Raw genomic sequence first — 12,760 nt, forward strand, 5'->3', positions numbered from 1 at the left:
TGAAGTAACCTCTTGAGCATGGTAGATGGATCCTACAGAGGACAGATATCGGTAAGGGAGTGGCAATCCATTTTTCATTCTTAGTGTTTCACAGCCTTCAGGATTGGTGTCTTTGCACTTGTATTAAGCTGTTCATCAAACAGTCGGTGCTTTACAATGATGAACGGCAAGACCGTGTCTACTGTGGGGCTAAAAGAACCCAAGACAAAGTTTACGTGATTTCCCCAAAGTTGCACAGTGTTACTGGCAAAGTAACAGGGAGGAACCCAAGACTCCGCAGTGTTAGCCTCATGCTTTAACTGCTAGAACAATGACCTCCCTCAAATAATTGATCTTTGTTCTGAAGTGAGTCGCATTTAATTTTACGGATGGGAAAATCAACCCTTAACAGAAGTGATCTAGTTCTTTAAGTTATTCCTATGCCTAGATAGACAGAGACTGCCTAGAAGGGTTTTTCAAAGTAAGGCACTGAATTCCAATTTATTTTAATGCAAATCAGAGTGTTAGTTGTGTTATTTAACTTTATATGTCATCATCTGAGTAGGGAGCTCCATTTATCCTCAATAAAAAGAAAGGAGATGAAGGCGGCTCGCTCAGATGTGGATGTCTGCACTGTGAACTTCCCCAGTTTAGTGAGATAACTCCTAGTATGTGAGCTATGAGTTAGATGCTCTTGGAGTTTTTACCTTAAATATTTGTTTGTATTGGGATGACTGCACTGGTGATTGCAAACATAAGATGCCCAGATTTGCTCCTGAGGTGAGTGCTTGCATTCTGCTTCAATGCCTTAGAAGATCACTTAGTTGACAACACAGTCTAGGGCTGGGCAGGGAACACCATGAAATTAGAGTTATAATTTGACCATAAATCAACTTCATGAAACTTAAGACAACTAGTCCCCTATATAGTAAGCTATACTTCCTTTCCTAGTTCTCTGGTCAAAGGCAGCCCTGCTTTTTAAGTTTTCTGTATGTAACATAAAACCATCTAAATGGGGAAGTTTTGATTTGTTTCTCACTGAGTCTGAAAAATGAAAAAGAGATTTGAGCCATATTTGATACACAAACACCTGGACTTTGATTTTTAAAAATGAAGTACATAAACAGGTAATAAATCAGGCTATTAAAGCATTATGCTCAAACATTAACAATATATGGATCTTCTGGTTTTACAGAGATTTTGTCTGTATTGTAGAGTGGCATATTTTTCATATTACATACATTTTAAAAGCTTTTACAAGTGGATGTGGACCTGTTCTGCTCCTAAATTTTTCACAGAAGCAGCTCATTTTACATTACATTATTGATGTGCATGTCATTGGTCCATTCACAAATCTGCAATTAGCAGATGGGAATATATATTTTGCTGTTTATTTCAAACATCAAGCAACTGAGCAAGTAAAAGCAAAAACTCTGAGGTGGTTATTAAAATACAGTTTCATTTTCCTTTCAGGTTATTTTTTAAAGCTGAAAAAGTGCTGATAATTGACATTTACCAAAACAAATCCCTTTCCACCATGTTAACTATTGTCCCTTTTGCATTTCCCTCTGCCATCTCCTTGCTCTCCCCACAAACACACTTGCCTAACGCTCTCCTGCCTCTTCCCAAATATTTTCCTTTAGCTTTCACATGCTCCCCTCTCAGTAACAGGTGTTTTCTCCTGCTCCCCCCACTTCTCTTCCCTTTTCCCGTTTCCCTGTGCCATGGGCTGTCGGAGGTGACTGTTTCCCAGGGGGTGCTTCACCTCATCGTATTTGGGAGAGAAGACTGAACCCTGTCTCATTCCTTAGGGAGCGTCTGTGAGTGACAACCCAGGACAAGATAATGTCACCCTGGAGGCCAACTTAAATTAGGAAATTTTTACAATTTTTTACAAATAAACCTAGTTTAATCTAGTGGAATATTTATTGAGAGTTGGCAACACTGCCAGTGGCAGGAGTTCAGCGGAAGACAAGCTCCTTAAAGTTTCCTAACACCTGACTTAGTAATTAATTTGTGCCTTAGTATATGTTACAGCTCATGTCTCATTCTGTTTGTTCTTTTGTAATCCACACTCCACAGTAACAGAAATTCTGATAGCCATGGAAGTGTTTAAGCCTATCTTTTAACCCTGTCTTGGCCTTAGCCATAGTTTATAAAATGAAACTAATTATTAGGGTTTGAGTATGGTAGAAGTTTTCAAGAACTCAAAGGCCATTCACTATTGGTTTAGATTGTTGTTTAAAATCTGTGCCAAATCTGCCTGTGATTTAACTCTTCTTGTCTTCACCGAACCTAATGCAAAGATAGATGTGGTCAGCTGAACAAGCAAGGGAAGCGAGAACTGCTGCAGCTATCAAGCCATACTTCGTACATTTCAAACCCTAAAGATGTGTTTATGTCCTTTAAAATCACAAACTGTAAGTCAGAGAGAGATTTAAACTGTAGGAGCTCATTTCCACCTCAGAATCTCTTTTGTTAAAACTGGCTAGCGGGATGATGTCACAGTTGTACGTATGCTTTAAACTGAATCAGCAGGCTCTGCTCTCAGGGGCAGTTGTGTCAGTGCTCCAGCGGGAGGGGGAATTCCGTATTTGAGGAGCTCCCAGTGAAGCAATGAGAGCCAGGACTGCATCTGCAGGATTACTTACTGCCGGGCAGGTTATCCCGGGGATGTCTTTTGGCGTGCTATACAGAGTGCTCCTCCAGAAAGCAAATGCTCCAACAGCTTTCATGGCAGAAGAGCTGTTAACCTCAGCAAGCAGCAGCGTTAAGTGCACAGTTCCTTTTGCTAAGAGATTCCTTCACTGCTCATTGTGCGATCTGTGATTCACAGAAGGCATCCTTCGCTGACTGCCACATTCCCACCCAACCTCTTCAGACTAAGGCTGCTCGACTCCTTTTCGAGCTCGTGTTTTCAGGATTTGGAACTATACCTCTGACAGATCAAGGAACTGTAGATCTCTATAAGACATTTTGCTAGCAGCCACTTGATCCTCTTTTCCTGGCAGTGAATATTTCTTGCTACCCATATGGTCTTCTGTCTGTCTTCTAGCTGGAAAGCTACACTTTCAGCTGTATTTATTTGCTAACACTTTGTGTTCAACCTACGGTTTTGTCTGATGGCTGTTTTACTGATAGAGCCAAGAGTCTGCAGATAGATTGCATTAAAAAGTCAAAAGTGTAAGAAAAAAACCAGAAATAATACATCCTCTTTTAATTATAGCTGTTTCCCTGAAAATAAGTTTAGTTTACATGGGTTTATGTTTAGTACATAAATCTATTTCCTCTAAAGTGGAAATTCTTGAAAAAAATAGCGGGGTTTTTTGCTGTGTAGCTTAAAGACAATATTTGAGAGTTGCTTAAAAATATATACTTAAACCTCTGTATTTGACATAAGATATGCAGGGACAACCCCGCGTGCTGCATTCCTACTCATTTGGACCCATGAGCGAGCCCAAGTCTCAACCTATGTTGTGAAACCATCGCTGCATTTCAGCGAGTTGCATCTCCCTGGTTCTCCACCTTTGCAGCTGAAGAGAGACGTACGTTGTCTCTCCCACTCCACATCATCGACACAGGATTTTCAGCAGAGTTGTCGGTGCTGAAGAAGAGAACTCGCCAGCCACAGCAACACTGCAACTGTTTAATTTCACGACGGAAAGTTTTGCTGAAGATATAATAAACAAAAGGGTTATACGCTGTTGAAGATTTGGCAAACAGACAGGGCAGCAGCGTCGCAATGGGCTGTAGGGAATCGCTGGAGTTAAATATGGACCAGAAGCTGGCTGCTGCATACGGTGTCCAGGAGCTCAGGAACCCGACCGAGATGAGCACAGCCATCTGAAAGGGAAACAGGGGTTCAGTCCTCAGCTTGCACTGACAGCGTCTGATACTCGGGCACGTGGTGTGTGGATGAAACCACACCTGAACCAGCTGAAATACCCGAAACTGTACGCTTGCTATGTTGTGACATGAGCACGGTAACACTGGACAGTGCATATATGCTGTTATTCCCCCCTAGCAGATCTACACTGTGGGTTTCTTTAAGGCAGTTGTTTTCATCTCCTTCCCTGACTCTGGCTGCGATATCCCATGGGAGACACAGCCCAACCAGACAGTATAGCCTATCAGTACACTGGCTTCTAGAAAGCTTGGGTCAGTTCTGCTTTTCCACAAGAAATGAGCAACTGAAGTGCTTATTTGAAAAAAGGTTAAATTAAAAAATCCTGTTTCCATACAGAATTTCTGTGTAGCTCTCACTCAGACTAGCCACTCAGTCAATTAAAAATACCTAGGATGACAGAACAAGACCTCCAACCCAGCTACAACATGAAAGGATTCAACAGCTATGCCAGCATGACTGGAAATCTGTAAGTCCATGAAAATCTGGGATGCAACTGCCTAAAGATTTAACAAGCTGCATTGTACCTACGATATATTATCCTGATCAAGCTACTGAAATGACAAATATTCCAGGAGCCCCCTGCTCCTCTGAGGAGGGCAGAGCGTAGGTGAGACTCAAACCACATCTCCATCTTTGGTCAATATTAGACAAAAGCAATGAAGGGTCATCATGAGCCATGCATGAGCAGAGCCAGTTCTCTGCAAGCTCCTGATTACTGCAGACTCTTCTCATCGCTGGGATAACTCACCAATGTCAGCTTCTTCTCCAGTTTAGCTGCGTTAGGGATCCTGTCAATATTCTGGATCTCTTGGTATGCTTTATGAACCTTCCAGGCGATTCCCAAGTAACAGGCAACGATGGTCAGTGCAGGCAGGACCGTGCACAGGAGGAACATGCTCAGGATGAACGAAAAGCCATTGGAGGAGTTGTGGAACTTGCTCCAGGCTATTGTACAAGAGATGCCAAATGGCTCAGGGCCGTAGTAACCCCAGCCTACCAAGGGCAGAATGGCCCAGAGCAAGGAGTAGAGCCAGATGAAAGTAATCAAGATGCGAACAGTGTTCTTGGGGATTTTGTTACCTGCAAGAAAGAGGAAGAGCAAGCATATATGGATCTCATCTCAGCCACATGGTTTTTGCCATAACTTCTTCTCTAACAGAAGGATGGTGGCTACAAATATGCCTGGGCTGCTGATGCAGTTTGCTAATCTCTGGTCTCCTTGAAAAACATAACAGAGAGTGTCCGTGGATTGGGTGAGACCTGAGTGCAGCCCTCAGTGCTGATCTAAAGTTTAGGAAGTCAGGGAGCTTTAGAAGATCAAGCTGACCCCAAATGTACCATGCTTCCAGCCCAGGAATGCCAGGAGAATACTCCTTCCTCTCAAATTCCAGTGTGTCTGCTTGCACATAAATAGGAAGAAAAGACAGTCTGGTCCAGCAAAACATTTGGGCTCTCCACTCTCAGGTGTTTTCACTTGGTATTACTGAGAAGTGAGAAACCTCATTGTTTAATAAGGAATTTAATCAGATCCTTCTAGGAACATTAGGGTTTGATACTGGACTAAAAGCTGAGTCTTATTCCTACGGTTACTGAACTGATACTCCATCCCCTATTCAGCAAAGCACCTCTCTGAACATAATAGCCCAAATGCACCACTACAAGGTTACCAGAAATGTAATTACTTACTGTTAGACTTGGATGAATTGGTAACAAGGAATCGAATCACAGCCATGGCACACAGGGTCATCATGCTGCAGACACCAAAAAGGAAACCCATCAGGGCATAATATATGCAGGACGCATCTCCTCCCAGCCAAGCGTGGTTCCAGGCAGATGCAATGGCCAGCGGATACATGCTGAGTGCCATTCCAATGTCTGCTACTGCCAAGTTGACTGTAAGCAGCTCCGGTGACTTCAGGAGGGAAGAGCGTTTCACAGCTGTAGCAAGGACGGCTGAATTTCCAAGGATTGTCAGGATGGCTGAAAGAGAAGAATCAGCACAGGCATTAATATCCCCTGGTCAGCACACCTGTGAAATGCTTATCTATACAAAGGATGTGAAAATGCTGGTCGTTAGCCTGGGACTAAAGTCTAGAAGACAGGACAGACTGGAAGACGAGCCAGCATTCAGCACCTCCCAGGCCAACACAGTGCTGGGCTGATGCTTTGAAAACATGCGGGCATGTATCTGCCACGCTCTGCTGCGAAACCTTGTTCTTCAGCTCGTGGCGAGGAAACGTGTTCTCTTAGATAGCAGATAGGACATGCCACCTGGATGGCATTTCTGAGAGCTGCTACACAGCTCAGCATCCTCACCACAGCATCCACTCTTTTGCTTCAGCCAGCTTTTGGGTTTCAATTCCTGCCTCCCTGCTAGACAGGGATTTCCCAGTCAGGCTGTGTTTCCACTATGGACCTGCTAGAGCAAAGAGCACGTCAGTTTTCTGTTCACAGCCTCCTGTAGTGCTGGCCTGCCTTACCGACTGGGGGAAATTTTGTCATATGAATAGTAGACCATATCTTGCCCCTTCACATCACCACACTATAGCTCTTCATTTCCATGTCACACTCCCCCTCTCCATGCACTATATCCCACCTATTCCCTTGAGGCTCGTATCTCATGTGAATAGCTCCACTCTTTTACGGTATCTTGCACAACACGCTATCAAGTAAAATGGACCTATCCACCTTCATTTTTCCCTGGTAATATCCCTGCTTACTTCTCCTTCCTGCTGGAGAACTCCAGCTGTCCTGTCTGCTTGTCCCCTCCTCCCATCTGATGCCCCCCACATCCCAAAACCGTCCCTCTTTGCAACGTATCTTCCACTGGAGCCCCAGCACAAGCCTCCTGGACTCTGAGCTGCCTTGATAGTCGACATGTGCTGGCTGGGCAGCTCAGGGTCCTCGCTGGTCAAGCAGCTGAGAATGACTATGTGCCGCAGTTCAGACACCCACACTGTTCTGGTGGTCTCTGAGCGCAGTGAGACAGACCATAGAAATTGTTTAGCCAGAGGCATGCAACAGACCAGAGATTACTTTGCAAAAAACCCCGTCAGATATACATTATTCAGATATGCCACAGGGCTTCAAAGCGTTCACGACAACAGTGTCAAAAGTACATGTGGCAAACAACTCGTTTTCTCTTTTCTTTCAAGTGAACATTGTGCTGGAGCTACATTCTGATCAAAGGTTTTCCTGAGAAGGTGTCCTCTAAAGTCAGAAGTGAAATAAGGAAACAGAAAAGACTCTGTCATGTTCTCTTGTCGCTGTGAATGCTAGAAGGCTGCATTTGCTTGCACATACCCCGTAATAAAGTGCCCACAGAGGAATTAATAAAGGCATGTGCAACAAAATGACATAAATACAGTAGCATAAATCTAAGAATAGGCAGAAGTGTCAGGAGAAAGCCTTAAATGAAACAGAGGTACAGATCTGAGACCCCACATCCCTCATTCATTGACTTTTTAACCACATGCATTCACTTGGCACCTCTGGATACGTCTAAAGAGTTCCCTGAGCTCTCAAGCGTTGTGTGTCTGCACACGGAGATGCCCACGGTGGCTTGGCACAGGACTGCTTGCTGACAGAGAGCAACCTGTGGCTTGGTGGGAAGAACACTCTCCTGCCAAATGACGGCCGCAGGCTGGGACGTCCTCGGGCTTCAGGAGGAAAATGAACCCGGTTCACTTTCTTCTGAGGGAGCCCTAAGCACTACGCAAGAGGTAGGGAAGTTTAGTCTTACCATCAGCGGTGGGCATCCAGGCTCACCCTCTCTTTTCCTTGGAGAGATGCTATTCCCCTCCATCCCACCGCCTGTGGCCGGCACGGGACAAAACTGTGCAAGAGTGGGCTAGTAATCAGCTAGCAGAGAGGTTTGTGGTGAGTGCTGCAGCCCGTGCCCTGGCTTTGTTGTTTCCTAATGAGAACATAATTTCAGGGGACATATAGGCCTTGCCGCAGCCCCCAGTGGGGTGGCAAAGCTACAGATAAATACAACAAGGTTTCCAGTTAAGCTGACTGCTTCGTATATGGGATGTTTCTGAGACTACCTACGCAATGTAGTGAGCCTGGCTGACACAGGAGGCTCTTGATCCAGTGCTGGAAGCTATGCCTGAAGCTTAGGTGCCTAAAAGCCCTTTAGGAGAGGTGTGAGACTGTAGCATGGTGGCACAAGAGCAGTATCAGCAAGGGTAGCTCCAGCCTCCAGCCCTTTGTTGCTGCCCCGTCCCATTACCTGAACTGTATCTACGTATTTACATTTGTATGAGAGAGGAGCTGGCATCCTGACTTGGATTAAAAGCAAAACCCTTCGTTGTTTTGCAGATAGTGATTTTTCTCACCCTGAGTTGTACTCTCTGCTGTCAGCACAGCTGAGGAGACAGCACAGTGCGGTGCAGGGAAAAGTGTGAAGGAACAGGGGTGAGATGTGAAATGCTAAAGCCCAGCATTGCTGCCCAAAGCTTCTCTATTAAAGCACATAAAAATATATGCTTGTCTTCCTTAAATGCATCTCAGCCAGGGTTTTCGAATGAGCTGAAGGGAAGAAGGTACTTGCATCTCAGCAAAATTCAGTTGGACTGCATGCCTAAACCAGTTCAGCTCCTCTCCAAATCTGATAGTAAACAAATAGTAAACACTGATAGTAAACAAATCACCTGGGTACATGCAACAAACAGACAAGGAAGAAAATGCTTAGCTAAAGCTGAGCTGGAGCAGACTTGTATTTCATTGTAAATCTGCCTTCAGCAGGGCAAACAGGCCATTATAAAACCCAAAAGTGCTATTTGGAAACCCTTTGCTGTTTTATACCAGTTTATCCTACCAAGACATAGCTACTCTTCATGCATAATGAACATCCCCCACGCAAGGAGCAGCCCAAAGTTGCTCTCCCCAATCAGTCTCATGAAACGGGCTGCCTCATCTCTCAAAATTCACAGGGCTGAGATGCCAGGATAAGTGGCGGACAACTCATTTTGGATACTTGTGATGCCGCAGAGGCAAACTTATGCTGGCAGATCTTCAGCATCGATACGAAAGATTGCAAATCTGAGAGCAGAGATTAATCCTGGCATCCAACCGACTCGAAGGCAATAAGCAGGAACCTGTGTGGAAACAGATTTTCTACCATTTCCCTCCAGCTTCCACTGGAGCTGCCGGTGCCGACCACAGCACAGAGAGGGCAGCCCCGGTGCGTCCGCTCCTGGGCTTGAAGCAAACAAGCAGGCTGTGAAGGCAGAACTCACCTATGATCAGAAGAAAGACTCCAGCTCCATAATCCACAACCGGGTGGAGTTTGGAAATGTATTGCTCCTCCATTGTCCCTTCTGGAAGTGGGTGAAAGTTTTAAATCAAAGGCGAAGTGACTGTAGGGGCAAAGAGACTCTTCCTCATGGTTTGCCTGCTGCGGATGCGAGCTGGACAGTTGGGTGCTGCCGGCGTGAAGGGACCCTTCTGCTTTCTCCTCTCGCCGTCCCTCTCGTGTGGCAGGGGAGAAGCCTGGAGTGAGAGAAAGCCTCCCTCCCTGGGGATTCAGAGTGAAAGCTCTCGGCAGAGCCACTGCCGGAGCGATCCCGCCTGCCTGGCTGGCAGAGCATCTCTCCACCCACCCCCTCCTCTCACACCGCTCCGCTCCTTTGGCTTGTCAAGGAACTTCACAATGCAAATCCCCTCAGACTGCCATCGCTGAGCACAAACTATTGTCATTCAACCATCAGCAGCCTTGGGAAATAAATCCAGGCTGAGGGATCAGGCAGGGGAAGGAAGGTTGGGAGTTCCGTTTTCCAGCTTTATGGCTGTGTACGGGACATACGAGGTTGGGGCAGGGGGATCTCTATGTTGAAGTATGAGAGGAAAGCTGTTTGCTGGGGGGGTTCAGAAGGGTCAAAGTCACAGCACTGAAGGCAGGACTTTCAGAGCTGCTGCAGGGCAGAACTGGAGGATGCTCAGCCCGGTGTGCACAGCTGCAGAGCACCACAGCAGGACCAAGCTCTCAGTTCACCCTACTGACACTCCAGTGTTTTTATTTGGCAAGCAACCAGAGCAATGCCTCACATCCAAGTTTACCTTCTCCTTGTAATATCTGAGCCTAAAATCATCATCATGCTCTCCCAGTCTTTATAAACAATGCTAAGTTTTGCTCCAGGCTCCAAATATGTGTTACATCTAGCGATTTACATAGGCTCATCTAGTAATTTACATACACAGGTCTTGATTTTGGTGCATGCAATTTACAACTCTGTAGTTGCAATTAGCCCAGGCAGCACCCAGCCAGCACACTGAAGAGTTGATCTATCCTAAATTATTTAATTCTGGTACCTGGATATGCTAAGTTGCATTAGCATCATTCTCTGCTTGGCCTATTTTACTCTGTTCAGACATAGGGAATTTTAAGATCCTCAAGAGCACATAGGCATCTCCTGTCCAATCTAGGTAGAATTTAGGTGCTTAAGTATAGCAGTAACAGCCTAAATTCTGAAATCCTTAGGAATCTGAGAGACTTTAAAAGCTTTGAGTTTCACCAGAAAGCAAAACTGGCCATGCACAGAGATGCTGCCACCTCAGCTTTGCTGCACGTCTCTGTGCTTGTTCCTGCTGAAGCTGTCTGGGATTTATACATCAGGGATCCCTGCACTGGAGTCTTTGAGGGGTTTAATTCAGCAACAAAGTACATGCAACACACCACATATAGCACAGGGCTCAGTAGCACTCACAGCCCTCTCAGGGCACATTTTTCCTAAAAGCTTAGCCATCCTCCCTGAAATGGAAAAACCAGTTCCCTCCTCTGGTTTCAGAGACTTGAATACATGTTTTTCCCGCAAGAGTGTTTTATTCTGCAGTTTATGGTTGCCTTGGGGTGAGGAAAATGCCATAATAGAAAGGTGCTTTCCTCTCCACTTGAAGTTTGATTGCTCCACAGCTAAGTCACAAGATTGGAGGGAGAGAAAACAAATGGTGTCTGACTCTCTATGATGCTGAAATGAGCCCTTGCTCCAAAAGTTGTTAATATATTTTACAATGAACAGCTATGGCATAAATAAACATGCAGGGGTAATAATGGTAGTTCAGTACTGGCCACTAGCTGTAGCTTCAAAGTGAGTCAATCTCACAGAGGTGCTGGGCAGGGTATGGTTGTCACTTCAGAGAAACAAAATCCCTGTATCTGGGACCATGGCCCCACGTCAGGATTCCCCACTGTCAGCATGCTGGGTGTTAGGAGTTTTGTTCTTACTAAATCTGCCTCCAGCACTGAATAGAGAACGAAATTCAGCACTTATTCTGCTGTCAGAGACACAAATCTTATTTTTAGAGGAGACTGAGCACTACTAAGAGTTAGGTAGTTTCATTAGCCCACAGCAGTGCTCTAGTTCCCAAGTCCTGCTGCCAGGAACTAAATGTAGGCAAGATATTGCAGAGAGAGCAGAGAGGGAATGTCGATTTTTCCATCAGAGAACAGACACTGTAGCTCACAGTATTACCAGAATGGAGATTTCAAGAGATGCTACAACCTAATGATCCCCATCCTCAGAAACCACTTCCCTGTGCTAAGCTACTTCTTGACTGACGCTGGCTTATGTGTAGTCAGCTCAAGTGTTTCTGAAAAATTCCCCCAACCCTTTCCATGTTGCTCCAAAATCAGTAGAAGCACAACGGAGTCTGTATGTACTCATGGCATAGATAAGTACTAGGAGATGGAACAGTCCACCAGCTCTTCTCCAGTCAGATACGTGCAAACGCACGTAGCATGGGGAATAAACAAGAGGAGTTAGAAATGTGCGCACGGCTGCAGGGCTGTGATCTTACTGGCATCATGGAGATGTGGTGGGATGGGTCCTGTGACTGGCGTGTTGGAATGGAAGGATACAGGGTCTTTAGGAACGACGGGGAGGGAAGACAAGGAGGGGGTGTCACCCTCTATGTCAATGACCAGGTGGAGCACATGGAGCTCTGCCTGGGGATGGATGAGGAGCTGACAGAGAGGTTATGGGTCAGGATTAAAGGGAGGGCAGGGACAGGTGACATTATAGTGGGGGGCTGCTACAGGCCACCCGACCAGGAAGACCGAGTGGGTGAGACCCTCTATAGACAGAGAGGAGCACCTCACGTTCACAAGCCCTGGTCTTCATGGGGGACTTCAATCACCCCAATATCTGTTGGAGGGACAACACGGCAGGGCATAAGCAATCCAGGAGGTTCCTGGAATGTGTTGATGATAAATTCCTTCTCCAAGTGATGGAGGAGCCGAGGAGAGGTGCTATGCTGGACCTTGTTCTCACCAACAAGGAGGGGCTGGTGGGGAATGTGAAGCTCAAGGGCAGCCTTGGCTGCAGTGACCATGAAACAGTGGAGTTCAAGATCCTTAGGGCAGTGAGGAGGGTGCACAGCAAGCTCACTACCCTGGCCTTCAGGAGAGCAGACTTTGGCCTCTTCAGGGATCTGCTTGGTAGAGTACCATGGGATAAAGCCCTGGACCAAAGAGGTGCCCAAGAAAGCTGGTTAATATTCAAGGAATATTGCCCAAACTTAGGAGCAATGCATCCTAACAACAGAGGAAGCCAAAACACCAGGAGGTCTGTGTGGATGAACAAGGAGCTCCTGGACAAACTCAAACACAAAAAGGAAGCTCACAGAGGGTGGAAGCAAGGTCAGGTAGCCTGGGAGGAATACAGAGAAATTGTCCGAGCAGCCAGGGATCAGGTGAGGAAAGCTAAAGCCCTGATAGAATTAAATCTGGCCAGGGATATCAAAGGCAACAAGAAAAGCTTCTATAGATATGTCAGTGATAAAAGGAAGACTAGGGAAAATGTGGGCCCTCTCTGGAAGGAAACAGGAGACCTGGTTACCCAGGTTATGGAGAAGGTTGAGGTACTCAGCTAC

The 12,760-nt window shown here is 45.9% G+C and overlaps 1 protein-coding gene across 1 annotated transcript; it reads right to left on the reverse strand.

Moving 5' to 3' along the window:
* Positions 1-611: 611 nt before the first annotated feature.
* LOC104324280 (opsin-5) lies at positions 612-9,901 on the reverse strand. The gene is made up of 4 exons (XM_009928383.2): positions 9,130-9,901; positions 5,573-5,866; positions 4,635-4,966; positions 612-3,822 (listed from the first exon to the last, which is right to left on the reverse strand). Exons 1-4 carry the CDS (start codon positions 9,200-9,202, stop codon positions 3,475-3,477), a joined length of 1,047 nt encoding a protein of 348 aa, XP_009926685.2. The 5' UTR covers positions 9,203-9,901; the 3' UTR covers positions 612-3,474.
* Between the last annotated feature and the right edge of the window lie 2,859 nt (positions 9,902-12,760).

This window comes from Haliaeetus albicilla, chromosome 18 (assembly GCF_947461875.1).
Source record: "Haliaeetus albicilla chromosome 18, bHalAlb1.1, whole genome shotgun sequence".
Taxonomy (NCBI): Eukaryota; Metazoa; Chordata; class Aves; order Accipitriformes; family Accipitridae; genus Haliaeetus; species Haliaeetus albicilla.